At 37.3% G+C, this 23,334-nt stretch overlaps 1 protein-coding gene across 7 annotated transcripts in view; it reads right to left on the bottom strand.

The window, feature by feature from the left end:
* Positions 1 to 4,330: 4,330 nt before the first annotated feature.
* Positions 4,331 to 23,334, bottom strand: part of CNTN1 (contactin 1) — a 228,759-nt gene continuing 209,755 nt past the window's right edge. For all 7 annotated transcript variants that reach the window (XM_072361291.1, XM_072361338.1, XM_072361299.1 and 4 more), the window contains 4 exons: positions 22,504 to 22,690; positions 21,099 to 21,211; positions 20,369 to 20,525; positions 4,331 to 6,739 (listed from right to left, as the gene is read on the bottom strand). In XM_072361291.1, coding sequence (XP_072217392.1) covers positions 6,660 to 6,739; positions 20,369 to 20,525; positions 21,099 to 21,211; positions 22,504 to 22,690 — 537 coding nt within the window. In that variant the 3' untranslated portion in view covers positions 4,331 to 6,659. The remainder of the gene's footprint in view (positions 6,740 to 20,368; positions 20,526 to 21,098; positions 21,212 to 22,503; positions 22,691 to 23,334) is intronic.

Below are 23,334 nucleotides of genomic sequence, written 5' to 3'. Positions count from 1 at the left end.
CTCTCCCTCAGTCACCCTTTATACTCACTGGAGGTACAGAGACTCATCTAGGCCATGATTTGTAAGAAGCCAACCTACATGCTCACATCTTATTCATTTGGAAGGAGCATGGCCATGGTAACTGTTTAATGACAATTAACGGGCAATTTGTCTAGTAATGCCCATGGTCATATGAAATACTTGAACGTTAACTAAATTTAGTTTTTGAGTAGATGTTCTGACTGGGAACGAAACTGTCTTTCTTACAAATGAGTCTTTCTTGCAAATATCTTTCTTTCACCATTAACTACAATTCAGATTTCTCTCTTTTTTGAAAATGTTTGTCAGCAACACATAGAATACAGGGTTACTACCTAAACTATCCAATTTTCTTGTCACTGTACAGTTCCAAATAGAGGCTTTTGAAGGACAGATTTCCATGAATGTTAGAATAACTCTTCCTCCAATAAAAAAGGGGATGGTCTTTACCAGGGAGATCCTGCCTGGTCAGCAGTAGTATAGATGGATCCTGTCTGGGCTCAGAAAGGAACATAGCTCTCAATGGAGAGCAACTGAGGTAGAAAACACTGCTGAGCAGAACTGAGTAGAATAATTTTGCCTACTTCTTTTTGGCTCTGGCAACCTGAAGTTTAAAAACTACTTCAAAAAAACCTGCGGAACTCTTTTGTTGTTGTTTGTTTACCTACTTGTACAAGGCTCACATGTACAAATCCAACCTTTTGCATCATTTCCATCAGCTATTTTTTACTGGAAAGCAAACCAAGAGAATGAAGTTGGCTGAAGATCTGTGGAGTTTGGTGCAAAGAAGAGACATAATCTGGGCCTCAGCAGACATCTTGGAGGCCTGCAGTGGTAGTGCGGTGTTCTGGCAGACAGAGAGGAGCTTCCTGGCGAATGGGCTGCTTTTTGACAGCTCATTGAGCTACAGGTCAATCCACAGAGAGTCTGTTATGCATTAGAGTGTTCTGCCAGAATACAGTTAAACTACAATCTGTAATTAATTCCTTCAGAGTGCTGTCATTAAGGAGGTCTGATGGAAGCGTATGCCTCAATATTTATAGCAAAAGTCTTCCTGCACTGATGTAGCAGAGAGAGCTACATATGATTTCATTAATATTATTGGCTATGTGTGGACTCGCAAGGCAAATGACAGCAGTTAAATTACAATGTGTAAGAGATGGATCAGCAAAGGTCTTGCCACACAGGGCCACATATTAAAGTCTTGTTCATACAACTTTGAGATTATACCACGTTACATATGGTTGAACCATCACATTAACATGGTGACTCAGTCAGGGTGAGTAAGCAGTTCAGTCAGGGGACAAAGCCTAACAAGCTCAGTACCAGAGAGCAGTCCCAGGCAATGCACTTATTAATACAAAGCTGCTACGGCCACAATTATGTCATGTTCCTGCTACTGGTTCTGTAGAGAGGCTGCTAGCAGGGAACCACCTGAACAAGATCAGTCCCCAGGTCTGAAAGCCTCTGGAGACCCTGTGCTTTTCTACTTTCCTCCTGTGAGAATCAGAAGTGTACCTGCACAGATAATCTGAATGCTGGTGCCACAGTCTGTCCACTGGGGTTATGTGCTCCCTACTCTTTGCTGCCATCTGTGCCTGCATCTATAGAGTATGAGGCCCAGCCTTTGCATTCTCTGTCTACCTCTGCCTTTTTACTAGTGGCTGACCTTGCATGTTGTCGTAGCACAGCTGGAGTGGGGTTCTCTTCTCCACCATTAGATAGCTACGAATTAGGTATCTTTCACAGTGAGCAGGCATGTCTAGGGAAGTCATTTATTTACCCTATTTACTCATTCAGTACAGAAAGAGATTTCAAGTGGGTGCAGAGAAGGGTTCTCTTTCAAAAACATTATCTCCTACTATCCTAGAGTAGGATGGAGATGTTAAGTATGTCCCTGGATGTGTTTAAGAGCCGTTTGGATGTGGTGCTTAAGGATATGATTTAGCATAAGGTTGTTATGAGTTAGGGTACTATGGTTAGGTTAGGCTGTGGTTGGACTTGATGATCATCAAGGTCTTTTCCAACCTGGGTAATTCTGTGATTCTATGTCTTTAATTCTCTTGTTTCTTCAGTCAATCCATTAGTGACGTCCAGGAAATGACACACTCAAGAGCATGTGACACAGCTCCAGTTGGAGAGGTGTACCTGTATGGTCTTTCCCAACCCTCTTGAGGCTTACCTCCTGATAGGAACCAGTCTTCAGCGCAGTGCATTTGCTGCCATGCTGTTGAGTGCTTCCTCCTAGTGGGTGCTGAGTACTTTCGACATACATTTTGCCAGTATAATTATTTTACTTGTATCACATAACACTGGCTAACCCTATGTCAGAGCAGCTGCATGTATGTCAGACATAATCAAGAAAATAGACCACAGTCAAGGTGGTTGAAGTTAAGGCTTTCCATGTGTCTTTTCAGATGTCCTTTAGAGAAGAAGGAAAAGACACTGGTTTGAGATATTTTTCTATCTTGCATTCGTGTGGATTCTCATGTTTTCTATCATTTCTTCTGTTTTTGAAAATAAAAAGAACTGACTAAGTAAAAGGAAGCAGTGGCAGAAAATCAAATGAAAATGAATAATCTCTGGAAAGAAAAGAGAGGATCGATCTTTCTCTGAAAATGTGATGAACAGAGATGGTTCCCAAATAGTACCGATGTCCTAACATGGTGTAGAGATTCCACTGGACTATACATGTAAAGATGGAACATACACAAGTGCTAGGAGCTATAGAAATGCACACTGATGACAACAGAATTTGCTTAACACGTATTGTCATATCCTGAAAGACTGAAACTTCAGTGATGTATTTAAATATACAAGATCTCTATACAAAAGCATTTGGAACATTTTGAAGATCTGTACTGAAATGTATTCCCTGATGTCTATCATTTTTGTTTTAATTCCAATAGGAAATGTAGCTTAATGTCATGCTGGGGCAGACTGAGACTGGAAGATCTGGTCTTCAGCAGATATCTACTGTTTAAAGGCATTTTTCTTATCACTTTCTGTAGCTAGAAGCCCCAAAGTCTGGAAACAAAGAAGTCTTACAAATAAAAACAAGTTCATCTGGAAATAATGTTGACTGGAATTAATGAAACATTTTCTCTTCCAGATGTATGTTCTCTCCCCAGTTCCTCCCCATCTTGCTGCAGCCATCTGTTTACCTCTGTTACCTTTACCTCCTGCAATGCCACGTGTTCTGACTTCCCTCCAGCATACACTTGTTCTGTGCTCTCCAGGCCCTGGGCAAGGCAGGAGCAAGCCCAGCTGAGATGCTTGCTGGCTGAGTGTCCAGAAGAGGAAACACAGTGACCTTGCTGTTGCCTGCTTCAGTGCAAACTTCTAATTTAAGTCTTCACTTACTACTCAGGCTGTGTATTTCTGTAGTATGATGTCTGTTTAATTTATCTGCCACTTTCCAATAGATTCAGAATTATTAGCAGGTAGTCAGAGAATCAGAAACTTATTATGCTTAGAGACCAATATAAAATAAAAAACATATCAAATCAAACCACTCATAATATCCCCTTCCCCAGTCTGATCTCTGCTCCAGTTGACAAGACTATCTTCAGGTGCAGGGCATGAAGGTCTTTTCCAACCAAAATGATTCCATGATTCCATGAAACATATACTGTCAACAGCTCTTCTCTTTCGGGATATCTGAAGATAGATAAATGAAACCAAGTTCTGAAATATGATCGTGAGCTTCACCAACAGATAAACTTCTTTCATGCTACATTTGGTGCAGCTGGGAGTCTAAAAGTGACCCCCAAAAGGACAGCAGCCTCTAAGTTATTTTTGATGTAAGTAAGCCCTTGAAATTGTGATCATACCACGTATGAAGCAGTACAAAGTTTAATGCTTGGTTAACTCTTCCTCCCAGAAACTCTGACAAGCTCTCAGCCATTGACATCACGAAGATCTTTCAAACTATGGCACCCATAATCAAAGTGAAACGGCCACCTGCCATGGTTTTGAAGCTCTTTTAGTCCTGCTAAGTTCATAACAACGCAGGGCAGGGATACACAGGCTTTCATTCTAACCACTGCTACAGAGGACCGCATCATTACTGTGAAAGCAGAAAGCTCTAATTCAAAAGACAGTTATTATTCCTTGAGTAACATTTATTTAACTTTAATTTACTTTTCATTCATAAAAAGGACAAAGCATGGTCCTGCTCTATTCATTTGAAAAAAAAAGAAAAAGAAAAAAAAAAAAAGATAAAAAGTAACTAAAAAACCAGTTCAATATTCATCAGTATCAAATAATAGTAATATCAAGTTTCCTGAAATATAAAGAAACAACAAATATGTCTGTCTATCTATATAAACTTTAATTAAGAACCTTGCGTTTTAAAGCGGATGATACATTGGTTAGTTTTTCTTTACAGCAATTTGAAACTGCAGGTCCCAGTTGGATTTATACATTTATGTGAAACAATGAAAAACTCTGAACTATCAGATCAGTACGTGAGACCTACCTCATCTGTGCTGCTGATTTAAAAAAGGAAGCGGCTGTCCCTCCCAGGTCATTTTCATGCAAAAACTAACCAGTTTTGCTTTTTACACCACATGTTAGAAAAGTAAAAGGCAATCATGCATTTGGCAAAAGTTTTAGTTGTGGCTGTAGATTATATAAAAATGAGTCATACTGCAAAAGAACGAAACCAAATGAAATACAATAAAACACATTTCTTTTTTTTTTTTGTACAGAAGGCTTACAGCGTATTAGTTTCTCAGGTATGAAGACAGATCATTGCTCTTTCAAATAATTATACAGTTTACGAAACGGAGTAGTGCTTGACACCTTGACATTCCTCTATAGGGAAGTTATCACTTTCACCTATTTAAAAAATTTTCATCTTGTAACAAATAGTTAAAATTAAACTAAAACAGTTTTGTTGATATTCCTTGATGAAGACTCTACACTTGTACATGTAAATATATAGTACAAAATTATACAAATTAAAGAAGGAGGTGAAAATCATTAATAGGCCTATTCTTGCTCCATGTAAATATTGTTATGGACCTCTACAGTATCAGTTCTAAAAAGATAAAATCTATTTCTAAGTAGCTAGCAAGGTTGTGCTAATAAAATATGATTCAAAGCTTATAATTCTTGAAGCATCAGACATTGCACTATTACTCGAGCCATCTGATTCAATATCACTGTGTTTCTTCAACATTCATACTCAAACTAATTCCCAGCATACCATGGAAAACATAAAGAATGTGTATTTCTTTAAAAACTTAAAAAAATAAAACACACTCCAACCCCCCCCCCCCCCCCCCCCACCAAAACACTCTGGACACAGTCAGAACAAAAACATTCTCTATCTCAAATAGAATTCCCATTCTGCAAAGGCCATAGCAAACATTTAGTTTCAACTGACATTTGGGATCTGACTTGTTATGTTTTAACACACAGTTGGATCATTCAGTACTCTGTCAAATAGGGAAACAGTCCCAGAACTTTAAAACTCTTATTTACAACACTATGAATATTAGAATAATATCAAATCCTTGAAAAAGCATATAATTCTCCCAAATGTACGCTTCACCACAAGAAGGTAACACCTGGCATCTGCAGCATAGAAATGTAAATATAATAATTTTTTAACTGTGCTACTCTGCTTTTGTCATTTACCGTATATCTATTTCTTTTTTTTTAATATATTTTAAATCTTTTTACTGTAAAAAATAACATAAGTTTCCTACCATTTCATGGTCCATTTAGCTGATCTTAATTTGGACTGTATCTTCAGTCTTCTATGCGTTATATTGCTACCTTAATAATAACAGTAATAATACTAAATCAAAACCGATATATTGTGCTGCTTCCCTGAAAGCAGACATTTCACTCCTAAAATCATCAACAGTGACCATAACCGAATTTTCAACAGAACTGTTTTAAGAAAAAAATACATTAAATCCGGTGGCAGTGAAGTACAGGTAAACTCCTTTATGCTGAGCATACTATGAATGTCTCAGGTATTCTGAACATACTTAAAACAACATTTTTCTTGCCACTGACATTTATTTCAAGTCCTTCCGATTGTATCCAATAGCCTCAAGAAATATAGCTGTGAAAATAAACAAAATGTTTTTGCTTTGACTGTCTCTCAAAAAACCAGTAATCCCAATGAATGATGATGGGGCCATTCAAAAATATGCAGTACACAAAACATATAGGATAGTACAGACAGACGTAGTACTCTTACATTTATCACATACAATCAACATTTCAATCTCTATTATATTTCACAATTTGTTATTCAAGTTAAAGCACCTACGTATGGTGATTTTACTTTCACTGTACAGCCTATGTTATTGGGTTTTAACACTGTAACTTGCCCCATTGGACCGAATCATGCAACTGTCACAGATCAGCATAAGTGTTTTTATAAGGCATATTGGAACAAGTTAAAAATATTTCTTATCCTTTCAAAAGTTGATTTACTTAATGAAGGAGTTCCTGGATGCCTCAGTCCTTTTAAAGTTCATAGGAAATTGGTAGGGTAATTTATTTTAAAGTGTAATTTATTTGGCTTAGGATGGTGCCACAGGAATCAAGAGTTGCAGTCCTCCTCTTCAAAGGGAGTCCCTTGTGTTCGGGTGAGGACAAGGAAAATCCAGCTACATTCAGAATCCCGAGTAGGCAAGGACACCGAGGGCAGGCAGCACCAGGCCCAGGAGCAGAGTTGGTACTCCAGTAGTGGCACCTGCACAGCAAACAGATAACAACATGGTGTTGATTTTTCTTTAACATTACTCAGTGTAGGGAAACAAAGCTGGATGTGAGCAAGAATGCAGGGTAAGAAGACCGGAAAACCAGCTGGCATATCTCAACACGGCTCCTACCTGTATGGATAATCTGAAACGGACAAAGAGACTTTCTACAGCACAGCAGAGGACTTGGTCTTTTGTTCTGCAAGAGTTGTTTATGCAGTGTGTTTATACAAGCAGCAAGGCCATTCAGAACACATCAGTGTATTTTGATTTGGATGGTCCAACAAGCCAGGAGGTTATAGCAGGAGGCAAAAGGTCAAAATAAATATTTAAGCATGTGAAAACAAAATTAATGGAGTCTTTGAAATGTGACAAAGCAAAGAGACACCTTTGGAAAAGTTAATGTTATTATGATCAGCAATAATCTGAAAGATGTCGAAGAGCCTGGTCCATTTGTTTACCTGCTTGATTACAAAGTCCAGATGTCTGGCTTCTAGCAGTGTGGCATTTACACATCTGTGTCTGTGCAAGTCACAAGGATCTTTCTAGAAAGACAGATCTGCAGGTTTTGTGAGTCAGCCTGAGAAGTTTCTGTATCTTTGTTCTTGAATATTCTGTTAATAAAGGGCTTTACTAATTAAAAGTCATTGGAGCATGATAGTGAGTGTAAAAAAAACCCATGATGGTTTAAAGTGAGGATCTGTGTTCCTAGAGCTTGTCACGTAGCAAATCATTTAACAGAAACAGGATCATGAGCCTATAGCAAACAGAAGGCTTGGCTTTTTTACAAGAGGCCTTAAGCAGTGAATTTTGGGTGCTATTAGAAGGGCAGATCTACATGGCAGTGTCTCCTGACCCAAGGAGGAGGATCTATGCAGATCCTATCAGAGATCTATTCAGAAAATTGTCTCTGAGATGGAGCCAACTATTTCCCTTCCTGCTTCTGTCACAGGAGGAGGAAGCAGGAATTTTCACATCATCCTGGTTATTCTACTGTCCATCCAGGGAGAAAGTTCACAGCATCTGCCATGAAATCAGAATTTTAGGGCCTTCCCCACAGAATTGCTTTTCAACTTCAGCCATGTTCCTCTTATTCTGCTCCCTCTTTCTATGTCTATAACCCCATTCCTCTTGGTCTGCTCCTCTCTCAAATGAAGATGTTTCTGCTGCTCCACTCTCTTCTCTGTCCCCCGTATTAAATTCCATCTGCTGCTTTCTCTTACTTCTGACCCACTCAAAACTCTTTGCTCCCACTTCTCCCCTTTCCCTTAGCACAGTGGAGATCTTTTCTGAAGTCAACATTTCTTCTGAACTTCTTTATGACATACAAGCACTTGGAAAACCAAGACAAGAGACCTACCAATCCTTTTTCATTGCTTCAATTCAGCTGTACAAAGTACAGCAGAATAAAAAGTAAAATTAAGGAAAATATTGAAAGATTGCTTCAAAGTACCCAGAAATGGAGGAGATTTACACTTAGGATGTATACAAATGTATGTTCAGATATATTCTCATACATAACAACTGTGCATTCTGACCACTGTGAAAAGTATGGGAGTGTATTTATCTATACTTTTTAGTGATATATATGGCACATTATTCATTTTGTGTAGTCTCAAATATCAAAGCAGTAGCTTTTAATGACTGATAATGGCCATAGAACACAAATTCTATATTCTGTGTTTAACAATATCCACAAAAACATATTCTGCCTTTGTCAGAATAGGAAAATGTGGTTGCACACAATTGAAGTTGTATTTTGAATGCTTCTGATTAAAGAAAACATGAAGAAAAAATGATGAGAAAATAAAAGGAAATTTATATTTGCATGAAACTATTCTACAAAGAGAAAGAAATAATCAATCTTGCCCTGAGATGCACTTACTGACTTCAGAATTATGGGTTACCAGGTCACCCTATTATGGTTATTCCTTACAAGATTTAAGCACCAATGCAGCCATATTTATAACTACCCAGCAATAAAGTAAATCCTGCCATCAGATAGCACATTAACAGAACATTATGTAGATAATTCCACATTAAGTTCATCTTCTCTTTTCATATATATGTATTTTGTGTATTATATTACCAACCCACGTCAGGAATCATATTTTACTTGAATTACCATTCACCACTGCATGATGGTCTGTACTCTCCAGTAGCTCATGAACAGAAATCAGTGTACACTGTGCCCAAGTAATGATCACAATTAGTTCTGTGCAGTAGAGTACCGCAGTTGTGATCTGTCAGATTTAACAATGTCTCAAAAGCTAGAGAAATGCCAGATAAAGACTTAGTGAACGTGAAGAGATAAACAAGTGGATTTAAATGAAAAAAGAAGGGTTATTAAACTCCTCTTGAAGTGTAGTCAGGCATGAACAAGTTAGCAATACAAAGCTTCATTCTCTCCTCAGTGCTACAACATTTGTTCTGTTCTCCCAATCAGCATGTTATGTGTCCAGCACGCATGCCATTGCAAGATACAGTCATGAAAGTTGAGGCCAAAACCAAATCACTGTCACATTACCTAATTACCACTCCAACCCATTATCTGTGGACAGCAGATCAAAATGCCTCATTTCTTTCAGATAAACATGAAATACACGCCATAAATTCTTTTTTTTTCCCCAATAGTGTCAAACAATAGAAGTCATGAAATCTTGTTTCCTATATTCACATGAAGGCCTTACTACTGTCTTCTGCAGGGTTCCTATTATTGGTATTTTAAAGCCAATGACTAAACTATCTACAGAAATGTATGCCTTAGTGAATACAATTTGTATTTCATGCATGCAGTTATTGTATCTCTTTCTTTCCTTCTTTGCTCAGTAGCCTTTTGGGATAACCATCTCATGAACAGCTGCTTACCTGAGTAAATGAAGGGAACAACTGCTGGACAGGTTCAGCAAGACCTTTACATACCACAGGATCTCCTGGTAAAGTCCCACTAACCCTCAGTTCTCTATTTGTGCTTTATATTCTTTATTTCCAATTCAATCATCTAAAATCTAGAGTAATTTTTTTAATATTTCTGAATGGAGATTCCAAATTTTCTGTCACCTTGAACACTATGCAACATGTTTTCCAATTATATTCAAAAGAAATGAAATGAACTAAAGGTCCAAATGAAAGAAGTTAAAACCATTTAGACTTCTATATATTTCCCAAAACTAAGCATTGACTTTTTATTAAAAATATGTCATCGTTTTCTTTAAATGTTACTTATCTTTAAGACATTTCTGGCCCTTTTCCCAACATTACTATCATTTCCATATTGGTTACAAAATAAATAAATAAATAAAGTAGAAGACTATTTAGAAATCTTACTTTCATCAGGTCTGTGAAACAGGAAATTAGTTCCTGGTCATTTGTGAAGCTGTCATATGTAAATAACTTCTCTTTCTCAGTGAGAAAGCATCTGCTCTGCCAACATACACAAACTTCAAGCTGTTTCTTGGCTGATCATGAACTGATCCTGTTGTAGCAAAACTCCTTCTCTGCGTTATCAAGAAATATTGTTGAAGAATTAATCTGTATTAAATTACATCAGTTTTCTTAGTTCCTGGGAACTGAACATCACGGGGAATATCTACATGAATGTTCTAGTTTGAGGAGTGTGATCTGAAGTATCTCAGCTGTCCCATTTATTGGGCTTTATTTATCACTGTGGAGCTGACTTGGACACGCTGTGAAGGAACAAAAGAGACAGAATGCAAAGCAAAACCTGACCTCGGCATACACTGTGGAGCTGCATCCTCAATGCTGACTGTATTTCTCTACACATCCACCATCTACTGCACTGTACAAATCAATCAGGTAGACGCAGTCTGACCGTCTGAATGACACAACAGATGCAACACATTTTTCCTGATAAAACCTATCATAAATTTATTACAAGTAAGGAAGGGAAACAGAATATTTCCTTATCAGAATTGAGATTTTATATGAATAATAATTTAAGTTTGTAGTACAACAAAGATTTACTCTTGTTATTTAATAGATGAACATGCCTTTGCATCTATTTTGAAAAATGGATTTATTAAAAAAAATAAATAAATAAACCCAAAAACTCCTATCCACTTTCCTGTAAACAATATTCTCCTTTTAGTCCAGTGCCCACCAAGCAATTTCCATCAGGGCTGCCTGTTTCTATACTTCTCCTTTTTACTTTATGAAAGGTAAATGTAAAGTCTTCTCAAATTGTGTATCTTCTTGCTTGCACGTTCAGTTCTGTGGGAAATAAATGAGCCAGCTGGGAAAGGTAAAGGTATTTTTGCATCCTCAGATCCTCTGAATACTGTTCCTTAGTTTCTTTAGCATATCCAAGGCTTCATCAATATCTGCTTTGGGTGCATATTTATTCAGAACAGAAAAGTGGGAAGGGAGGTAATAAATAGATTTTTTTTTTTTTTTAGATTAAACTACGCTGCATAAAATAAGTGGGTTGGTTTGTCATTCTGTGAACTGGCTTCTGAAAAGACATATTACTTGTCCCAGCTGGAAATAGCATCTTCAAGAAAGGCTACTGCAAGAAGAAATGGGAAATATCAGCAGACATGGTTTTAATACTGCTATTCCTATTCATAGTAAATGGAAAATAATTGAACTAACTAAAATATGTTTATTTTGCATTGGTGACAACATTGCTAAGTCATACGTCCAATTTCCATTGTCTAGGATTACTTTTGTATAGGTATGAAGAAATTTTCTTCCTGTCTTTGCCATGAACATTTCAAGAAAGGCTCTATAGAGTAATTCTGTGAATTAGTTTTGCATCACAGTAGACATGTGATGGCAGTAATGCTGTCTGTGCATTTCCCTGTGCTTAGTGTTGTGCTAATGCTTACTGCATTGCTTTAGAACGTTTTTAAACCTAATACAAGAACAAGAGAGACAGCATTAAAACATGTTCAAAGGCTACTGAAGGTCTGAGTGGTTTATTCACCCACTGTTAGTCTGTCTTCTCCTACTTCAGAATCCATAGCAGAGCCAAACAAGCTTTTTGTATAGCTCTGGCAACAGCACCTGGCTTGCCGGAAGCTGCATGGGCTACCTTTCTATTGACTCTGGCCCTGCTGCCAAAATAACAAGATGCCTTAGACTGAGAAAAATGAGATAATATTCTGTTGGCAGACTATTACTAAACGTCAATAAATGTGAATATTATTTCTCAGAATCTTCTTCCCCTTTACAGATTAGAGATTATCTTGCATGGATAGTTAAGTAGAAGACCACATAGAGTATTTTTAAAATGTACTTTTTAAGTGATATACTTAACAAATAAGAGCAAGAACAATCTGTGGAGGTCTGTCTGTGACCCAGATTTGTACCTCACACCATTTTGTGATATTCAGGCAAAGGCTTGTTATATCTTTCAGCATCTGCTCACTCTTCAGTGGTGAGCAATCACACCTGACAAACTGGCTCACAAGAAGCTCAAGAACTACTGCCAGACCAAGCAAGGCTGAATCACGTGTTCTGCTAAGAAGAGGTGTTCACTGTTCGCTGGGAGTCTCACTGACAGGTTTTTAACCAAAAAAGGCCTAATACTTCAGGAGGGAAAAAAAAAACAACAAAAAAAAGCACCAAAAAAGAGGTCAGAAAAGAAAACTTAATCATAACTCTGAGAAGAATTTACAGCCACTTTTCTGGTTCTTCTGACTGGGTACTAGGTTATCACATAGTACTACGTGGGACACCCTAGCCTTCATGTCTTCTGAGATATGCCTTAATTGACTCACTGTGGCTCCAAATTGCCTTTTTCTGATCCAGTTTTTGGAATGCACACTGGTAGAACATTACATACTATGAGAAAAATGAAATGCATAGTCACAGCTATTTCTTCTCAGTGTGCATCATTTAAAGACCAAAAAGATAGTGCAGATCTGGAAAGATATTTATGTTGATTAATACTTACACTTTCACATACACAGTTTTACAGAGGTATCTTCTTAGGGCCCCATGATAGCCTAGCAGTGCAAGAGTAGAGGATATTGCTGCAGCTAGTTCAGAATTTATAAGATACTAGTCATTGAGACTTATACGAACTATAAGAATAATGTCTCTTTGATTCAAACTTCAGTGATGAATCTGGTCTCTAAAATCAAAGAACCAAAAGTTCACAGGTGAAGCAAATTTTCATGCTGCTCGAGAAAAAAAAATTATTGGCCTTCTTTCAGAATTTCTCAAATGATAAAAGTCCTTACTTCAACAACTCTATAGAAAAAAGCCACAAGCACCAAATTCGATACTCTGAACAACTCATTTGAACTTATATGAAAGATCCCTTTGAAATTTCCTACTTTGACAGCATTAACATTCCTCCTTCCCTTCCCCACTGGCTCAATATAACTGCTGAACAGGAACAGAAGACAAACAAGAACCTTGGTATCACAAAGCTTATTTCTAGGACAAACCTATCTTCACCTCTCCACCTATTGCTTCTATGAAAAGATTTTGGAATATGGTGATAGTAAAATATATGGCACTCACATTTAAAGGCAAGAGCACTCTGACATTTAAGTCCTTGAAGTATCCTGAAAAGGGCATGGAGCATTTCAGTATGTAATAAGATGTACTATTAACAGATCTACATAAAGAAAGCAAACATACACCAATGTTTCCCATGTGGTCACTGCCACTTAAAAGATAATTCTGACTTGGCAAATAAGTGATTTTATCTGTGCTTTATACCTGCAATAACTAAAGTAACCAGAAAATCACCAATGGCTTTTGTCAGAGTAAAGCTATGATACAGCAGATGTCTAGCCTAGGAATTCTGAATCACTCTCCTCACTAAAGGAGAAGAAAAGTAGTTTGTTTAGGCCAGGTACATACAACTGAGAGTTATGAGTATGTCACCACTTCAAGGCACCCCTGAGAAGTAAGATAATTTGTTAATCACTGAACTTAAAAATAATTTGAATAATGCAATTCTATTGCTACTATTAAAAATTAAAACATGCAAGAATTGTCACAGCTAGAAACGATTCCCTTCTTCATTCCTTTATCCCTGTGATCACCTTTGCAATCCTGTCTAGATTATTAAGGGGAAAAAATAATGAGTTCTTCAAGTATTACTTTAAACTGCTCTAAAGATCACTTGCCTACCTTTGATTTCTGAAGGCAATTAAAAATGCTGTATATAGTTCAGTAGTTAAATGTCCTACCAAGAGGTGAAATTAGAATATGCATTTGTATTAAATTAAATCATCATGCATCAAAGGAATTACTATATTAATCCAAAATATGCATCTTGGCATTCAGTCTATGGGCTACGTGGTTTTTTCTGCAGTGTTCTGTTTGTTACGCTGCTCCATTTAAAGAAGAGTGAGTTAAAATACATAATGAACATAAATATTCCTTCCATTTTCTTCTAATGTTGAAGTGAGTATAATATCAAGCATTTTGCTTCACTGATGAATTGATGGTCCTATTGAAACAGTGGCTATCAAAAGCTTGCCAGTTTTTTGAGAAGGGTATTTTTAACTGAATAGCAAGCCACAATTTATTTTTCTTTGTCTACTGAAACATTTTAGAGGTCAGTCATTGATTGGTGGATAACATCCAAACTACTGAGAACAGTACAGAGAGTATATGAGGATTTCAAAAGAATGAATCTTTTGTCTATCAACTAAATATTATTCAAGCATTTTGTAGTACACTTTCCTAAAGCTGGGAGTATGAGGTCAGATTAAATGAGTGATACCCAAGCCTTCGCCTCATTCAGGACACTGACTCCAACAGGGGTCTGTAACAGATGAAATGGAAAGAAAAACAAATTCATTGCCTGCAGAGTACATTTTTTTGTCTCATATTCTTCCCCACATCTGTCAATCAGTAGTTCTTGAGTCAAGGGCTGGATACAGGGCATTGTTTTACATAAAGCACTGATAGACCAAGTCTGTATTTATAACTCTGTCCTCCTCAGCTCTTGGCATGAGAAGTTCCACAGTATAATTTTGTGCCACGTAAAAGAGTATTATTTGGATAGCTTTCAACTTGCTGCCTGCTTTTACTGAATACCTTCATCCACATATTATGAAGAAAAGTGACTGTTTTTCGAGTTACTTTTTCCCTACTATGAATGTCTACTTTACTAATCACCCTTAGTCTAGCAGAAGATCCTTGATTCCCTTACAGAAGAATTCAACCCATAGCTGTAGTACATTCTCTTGGCTTTCATGATTTTCAGTATTTTTCTTGAGTATCTTTTTGCTATCTTTAGAAGCTTTGCCATCAGAAATCCAACGAAAATTTTAAAAAATACATTTCTATGACAGATACATGGCAGATAGAGCATTCTTCCAAACTTAGTGACAGCTGGCATAATCTTTGATATGTAAAAAGGTGTCTCAAGTTGTGGTACGTTTCTTTTTTGGCTAATGCTGAAAAGCCTTACAGTGTTTCCAGGCACTCACATGACCATGCAGCAACTCTCAGCTGGGACTCTGCAGGTAATTCTCAAGCTTACAATTGACAAGTAAGCTTAGACAGGCATCTCAAGCTTAGACAGGCAAGTAGCAACTGAGATTGAAGATGAAAGCAGCACACGAGCATAAGTTACAAAGTCCTTTACAAGACAGAAGTCACTTTTGTTTTTTCTTGATGTATGGTAACTACTGTCTTGTTAGCATTATTCTGATAATGAGTCATCTATATTGCTCTGTGTTTTAATCCCTGCACGCACACCTAATTTCAATTTATACAGCCTGTCAAACACCATTTCACAGCCTAGTTATGAGCATTACAGCTGAAAATGAAATTTTGTTGCATTTGCACTTTCTGTGTATTCAGCCTTTCCCACATAAGTGAACATAAATGACCAAAACCGCATCAGGATTACAACAAGATCGTGCATTCTAAAAATATAATCAGATAAGAAAACATATCCACAGTCAGTACTGCAAGAGAAAGAAAGAAACTGAAATAAAGGATCATTTGACTTTTCAAGAAAATGCTTGTTCTAGCACTAAATATAATGCACACATGGAACTGTGAATCCTTCGTTCTCAAAGAAGAGAAATTAAAGGAAACCAAATAAGTTGTTTTAGGCAGATTTTTGTACCAGGTTAGAGAGTACTCTGAATATTTTCTACTTATATTTCAGGTCATGAGACAACAGCCAAGTGCACTGCAAAAATTCTAGTTCTAGAGGGGAGTTCTTTTGGAAATGTATTTTTAGTTTAGTAGAACCTTTTCGTTACATTCTTGTCACAAACTCATACAGCCCAAAATCAGTAACAGAGACTGCCATGTAACGTATAGGCAGTCAGAGGCCTCATTTCATAAGCATGCATTATGATTTTTACCTGCTTTCTCCTATTATTTTTCCTATAACTGCAACCAACTTTGCAACAGAGACATTCTCAAATTATGATCATGAGAGCTTGATTGTAATATATAATAATGGAATGACCACCCGATTTGATACTAATGTGAGCAGCGTATATTAATATCCCCTTTAAATCATAATCATTAAAAAAAGATAAAATAATTGGTGAGTTGGTGAGCTCCTATAGGTAATAAAAGTTTTGCATTTTGCTTTGAAAAAGCTGTGTACTTCAATGTAAATATTCCCTCAGGATCATAAAACATGGCCCTGTCAAACATAATTCATAAATACACACACACACACACATTTATATGTTAGCAGTGAAAGCAAAGCTATAATTTTGTTTCATTTTCTTGCTGTACGCATATGCAGTATGTAAGTTAAAGTTATTCTTTGTGTTACTACTTAAAATGAGATATTAACCTTATTTTATATTTGAAGGTGAAAGTGTTATCTTTATTTTTCTTTTCACAGCATTTCATTAAATATGAAGTTACCCTCCTCCCTCATGGATGAAACTTTAAGATTTGAGAGCTCGCTTCTATTTTTCTTTTCTCTGGCATAAACTAACTGCACTGAGGCCAATGCAGTTACACAAATGAAGTGAGAAAAGTACTAAGTATCACATGGTTTTAGTTCTGACTGATGGCAAGACTGCTTTGATTACATTAATGCTATTATTATGACAAAGCATTGCAATCCATAAAGCAGAAAAGAGACAAAAAAACCCACAATTTTCAGCCTTTAATGTATGTCGGAGAAAATAGATAAGCTACTATTAGCCACTGGAATGGACTCCTTTGGCCATAGAAGTAGTGCCCATCATCAAATAGTTTTGTTACCTCAAGAATTATTTTTCAATTGCATAGCTCATGTATTTATTACAGTGGGCTTGAAAAGTATCACCAGCCTCCAGTATGATAGGTACTGCTGAGTAAAATACAGTGGTTCACAACTAGTCTAAAGATTGCAGCAATATGCCAAAACACAGCATGGCATATATGCAGTGAATTAGTTTATGATAAGCACTGGCATTTCATGATGCTCACAGAGCAGAAATGTGTGCATGAAAACTGCTTGCTAAATTTCCTTTACATCGTATTTGGCTAAAACAGTGCATTCTTAGGAAGGTGACTGGATATAAGTGGGCAAAGGTGGGATGTTTTGCCTCCTTCTTCAGCCTATGCTTGGGTTTTCTGTGAGAAGAAGGAAACAAACAAGGTTTGTACTTTAGATAAGAAGCTAGAAATAACACACAATTCTAGCTTCTTTTATATTTGACTTTCAAATGCAACTTCTGCTTGCTAAAATGTACTGTAGTTTTAATACATAAGTTAAGATCTCAGGGCTATCTAGAGCTCCTGAGCTAGGTGCTCGATTGAGTATGTGCTTAGAATTGCATATCTACAACACACTGACTACACTGTGGCTTCCTAGCACAGCAATTTCAGACACACAAATCAAGGGAATGGTTTTGGTTTGCAAAAAAGTGCAATTCAGATGCCCAAAATACAGGACAAATGGTGCTTCTAAGGTCCTGCCCGGTCTCCAGTTGCTGATCCAGAAGATGCAAGGTCTCCTGTAGAACCTGTCATACCTGCCAGCATTACATGGACGTCCCTGGTAATCTAGGGCATGTCTAGTGCCAAGAGCATTGCTAAAACTGTTGAATGTTTAAATATCTGAATTATACCCTAAATGAACACTGTTTATAGTGGAAACACAGTTACCTAACTTAGGCATATGAGGTAGATTACTTTGGATGTGATACCCAATGAATAGCATGAAGACATACATTTGGAAGAAACACAGGATTTTTAGATATTCTTCTCTCTTCCATGCATCCTTCCAGTTTGCTTAGGATGTGTTCCATCCTGGTCAGCATGCAGGCTATATTCAGTCCCTGTGCTTGCTGTTTCATTCTCCCCACGTACTTATACAAGAAATTAATTTAGTTTGTAAATTCCGGCATCAGACGCCTAAAGGCAATTGTCCTCTCTAAATTAAATAAGATGCTTTACGCCTTGCTTTCCCTGTTGTTTACATCACTCTAAACATATAAATTCCATTCTGGCCAGCTGACCACCAAAACATTTGTTTCTAGGAAACCAAACCCCCTCTACAGGTTTCCAAGAAAAAATCATCATTCCAGATAGCATGGGAATTTAAGGTCATTCGAACCAACTGTGTATAATCACAGCCTTATATAAAATTACACACTAAGGAAATGCTACACAAATCAGGAAGGGACGCTGCATCCTGGAAAGCTAGGACTCTGGGAAGGATTTAAGGGTGTGGTTGGAAAACAAGCTGAACACCACTTTATAGTCCAGTGCAGAGAAACAAATGACTAATGAAAGCTTTACATAAATAATGCTGGGACTAGTAAATATAGGGAGACAAAACCATCTCCTCAGACAATACATATAGTTGTAGCACTAAGGGAATTCTCAGAAGTCAGAGAAACAAAGAGCTGTCAGAATTCTTTAAGATCTGAAGACAAGGCTATCCCAGAGAAAGTCAAAGCACTGATTTGGTTGTTCTAAAAGTAATGCCTCCTATTTATTTCCAGGAGATACAAAGAGCACAGTAATGCTATTTGATATAGCAAATTCTCACATACAAAACACTCTTTTCCAACATAGTCATTTCCATTACCTAGGCATTTTCATCTGTGATGAACAAGGGCTGGCATACTGAGCTCCTAAAAATCTGTACCAGCAGAGGTGACCCACTGTTGCTGTCGCCACTGCTGAAACACACCACTCATTGCTTCACTGCGCTCACATCTACTGTTAGGTCACCAGAAACATTCAGAAAGTGTCGATGAATGTCAGTGGGTGCCGTTTTTTCTGCATGGAGGAATTCATTGACAAAGCTCTGCTTCATCCTCGTTTTCAGGTTAGTTGCCATTTAGTCAGACTGCCCCTCTGCTACCATCTGTTGCATCGCAGCAACACGTAACTGAATATTGGTGGGAATGTTCAGTCTCTACTGCCATACCACCACCATCTGCCTCTGACTTTGCAGGCCAACATTATAAAATAGGAGTTCTATTACTTTCAGAGCAGACCTTGTATATACCTATCTCAATGTGGAGGAAATAACAGATATAAAAAGATTCTTTAATCTAGACAAGATATGAAAGAAAGCAATGGGTGGATCTCAAAACCAGATAAAAATAGGACAAAAAGTTGTCATCAGTGACGGTGATTAATTAACTCTCATGATTCTCCACCTCTAGATACCATTTTACCAAGCCTGGATTAGATGCTTCATCCAAACAAGCAAGACTGGTGATACCAGTGAGTTCACATTAGGTGATTTAAACTGTCTGTGTCATCGAAAAACAGCAGGTTAGAGATCCATTCTTTTCAACAGGCACTCACAAGTTAGCATAGGCAATGCATTTTTGAACGATGCAATAATGGTTGCATTGGTGTTGTGACAATAATAGTGTTGTGTTTAAACCTTACTATCCCCAAAGTTCATTTTTTAATTAAAGAAAAAAATAAAATAATACAGCACATTTAAATCATAATCTTGTAAAAACATTGTCCGAATCCCTGATATCATTATATTTTTTGTTTTATACATAGGGTGCTAAGACGCTGCTTAAATTGCAAAACTAGTAGGGAAAGGATATACTCTCCATGTCTAACCTTGTATTTAGAGTAAATAGTGAACATAAGTTGAATCAGCCTGGCCATCCTCTTTACCAAGCATCCAAACCACTTTGAAGTTGAACGTTTTGCATCTCTCACTGCTTTTTCATGTGTATGAAAAAGCTTTTCCTCTACCCTGGGAAGTGGAACTCACCTAAAAATTGGTTCGTGGACCACTTTTGTCTGAGTTGCCTTTCTATTTGTTGTGGCAGTTAAGAATGGAATGAGATGCAGAGGTACCTGATACAAGGAACTACAAGAACTATACAAGAATTACTGCAAGTTGATTCCCTGAGCCTAGGCATGCATGTGCAGTTAAGCTTGCAGTAAACTATTGAAAGTGGCAGCATAACTGAGGGCACCTGTAAAAGCAGTGATGACTGGAAGACTGATAGTGCTTCCAGGACTGAGTTGGGCCACTGAAGTGTCTTGCATGCATTTTCAGCTTCAGGAAGACTCTAAGATAAACCTTAATTATCAGTGCAGTCACTTCTGAAGAGCTAGCTACCTCTCCAGTTTTGGGTGTGAATGGTGTGGACATCTCCGGAGAGTGCACAAGAAGAAAATGTTTACTCCAAAATTTCCAAGGAGTGTTGGAAGGAAGGAAGAAGTTATCTGCTCACCTGAAATTTTAATTTGAGCTACTTCTCCATCTCCTCCTTCACTGTGTGCTCGGACCTCAACAACATATTCACCGTCACTGGGGACTGGGACCTCTATTGTGTGTTTTCCAGTTGAAAACAACTTGCCTTCATGTTGCCCATCTGGTCTATATAGCACCTAGGAAAGTCAGAGCAAACATTGTTATTAAAATGCCACATTTCCTCAAGCACACAGTTATATGCGTACAGTGAGTGAATGAAAAGGTATTAGCTTTATGCTTGTATATATCTCAAAACTTAGTTGCAGGTATCATCTTTTACCTTTTTATCTAGGGTGAATCTAGATAACATGTTTCTTCATTGCTTTCTCTGTCGTATAATTTACACCACCTTTTGAAGAATAATTTCAATTTTCTACATTCAGAATGAGTGTTTGAACGACGGAGGATACGAACGGAGGGTGGCAAAAAATATTCAGTTTAGCCTATAGACTAAATTTAATCATACTGGATATCAGATTGCTACAGTCAGAGCAGATCTAAATGTTACCATAAAATGGCTCACTACCTACAATATTTTCTCATCATATCGACTAAGCCCAACAGCTCTGCCCTGTGTATGAGATCTCTGAGCCTTCATCTTTAGCATGCAATTATATTTAAGCTCCATTAGGTACCAAAATGTCCTCCTGTTTATAAAATGCAGCTCATTTAGAATACACATAGATAAAACTTATTTTCACAGGTCATACTTTGTATCCTTCAACTGCGGACTCATTTGACATTGCCTTCACATGATCCCAGGTGATGATGTACCTTGAACCAGATCTTACAGAACTGATGATTCTTGGACGTTGGCTTGGAGCTGAAAAGCAACATATGTATTAATGTGCAAAGAACTGAGACTTCATAAAACTTCACTGACATTTTTGTGGATATGTAGAAACATAAAAAGGGAAATTAAATACAATCTTCACAGAGGTAAGCAGTTTCTTTCCTTGAACCAAGTGCTGCAACTTTGGCCAGACAATTTGTGTATGGCTTTGCAGTGGCTGCTTTGTGGGTTTGCCCTTCTGTGCTGTCAGAATGGAAGTGACCAAAATTACCCTTTACTATGCTGCTGACCATGTGTGTTTGCTGGCATGCAAATATCGTCAGTACCTCCCTGAAATGTGGCTTAAGTCATATTTATTCATTGAAATGTAATATTAAATTAACCATTTAAAGGCAATTCTAAAGCATTTAACTCAGTAGTAATCAGAGCACCCTGTTGCAGAAACTTTTGATTGTATTTCACACAATAAGCGTATAAAATATATTATAATTCAGCACAAACCTGCAGATCCAAGTTGCCCAGTACACTACTTACTGACAGAAATCCTCAAATTAGTTGTACACATTTTTAGTGCACATAAATGTGTTTTAAATACTCAAGATATATTTCTTAATTGAACACTGCTAAGAATGTTCAGAGAGACCTGGAACATCATGTCCTGCTTTGGGTCCCCCAGTACAGAAAAAGGCACTGATAATGTGCAGTGAGACTAACACAGGGCTGCTGACCTTGTAAGGAGCTGGAGTACTGCCCTTTGAAAAGAAGGTGAGAGAGACAGGCTTGTTCATTCTCAAGAAGAGGCTGCTTTCTTAGGAGCAAATTATGAGCAGCCTGTCTGCATTTATCAATGAGATGGAGTGAGGTTCTCTAAAGTGGTGCATGGCAGGAGAGATGAGTGACAAAAGACACACATTCGAATACAAAAGGCTCACACTAGATGCTAGGAAAAAGTTAGGCAGTGGAACAGGGCTCACAGGGAGGGTCTCCATCCCCACAAAACCTATCCTTGAGCATCCTGGTCTGAGCCTGCAGCTGACCTTGCTTTGAGAATGATGTAGGGCCTTCTGAGTCCTTTCCACCCTTAATTAACCTATAAGTGTAAAACATGCATCTCCTTTCTGGATTTGGTAAGATACATGGAAACAAAAGGGAAGAAGGAGAGCCTTGGTTGAATTTTTCATAGAGAATTAACACTACATAAAGGGAGAATACCAGATACACAAATGAGAAGCCAAGTTTGAAAAAATGATAGACCTGATACAACATGCAATAATGAAGTAAAGAACATTATAAATAACCTCAATACTGCTCAATTTACTTACGTGCTTTCCTGGTAATAATGTCAATGGTTCTACTGGGAGGTCCATAGCCTGCACTATTAAAGGCAGAAACATCTATGTGGTAGCGTGTATTAGGCTTCAGGTTTTCCAGTTTGGTTGAATACTCTTGATTGCTTACTTGTACCCTCTGTGCAGCTGCTTCTTTATCATGAGCAGCCCAGTAACGAATCTGTAAGCAAAATTAATAATTAAATTTAACGTGCTTTGTTATAAATAAAGTTTATAAAAATTGATGTATACATTTTGATACTACATACTCTGAATATTAAGTGAACTAAAAGACATCTAACAGCAATAGAATGGAACTCCTGCAGTCCAAGATTTTAACTAAGTTGTATATAAATGTAAAGAAACAGAAACTAAGTCAGATTGTATTATAACCATTTTTCTCAGAGTGGATTAATTTGTTCTCAGCTAAGTCATTGAAAGTCTGGAGAATGGATAATTTAGCCAAATTAGGCTATTTTCTTGCTGTTTTGATGCTGAGCATTTTACTCAGAACTCTAATATTGTTATCCTACACTAGAGGGTAGAATACACTCTGCTATTGATTTCATGATATTGTGTGTAAACTCTTAATAGATCTATTCCCTTTGTATTTCTCTTTAGAGAAACGAGAAAAAATCAGTCATGGTGTGTGTGCATATCTAGACGTGCGTGCATAAACATTCTCTGGCTAAATTCAATGTGATTCAGAGAATAATGTGACATTCATCAGTGTAGTTGGAAAAGAACCTTTAAATGCTTAAAACAGAGGGAAAGCATCAATACAAACCTATTCTAAAGTACAAAGTCAATTACCCATATGTAGAA

This window comes from Excalfactoria chinensis, chromosome 1, assembly GCF_039878825.1.
Source record: "Excalfactoria chinensis isolate bCotChi1 chromosome 1, bCotChi1.hap2, whole genome shotgun sequence".
In the NCBI taxonomy this organism is placed as follows: domain Eukaryota; kingdom Metazoa; phylum Chordata; class Aves; order Galliformes; family Phasianidae; genus Excalfactoria; species Excalfactoria chinensis.
The sequence above is the reverse complement of the archived record's forward strand: the minus strand, read 5'-3'. Positions and strand labels throughout refer to the sequence as shown.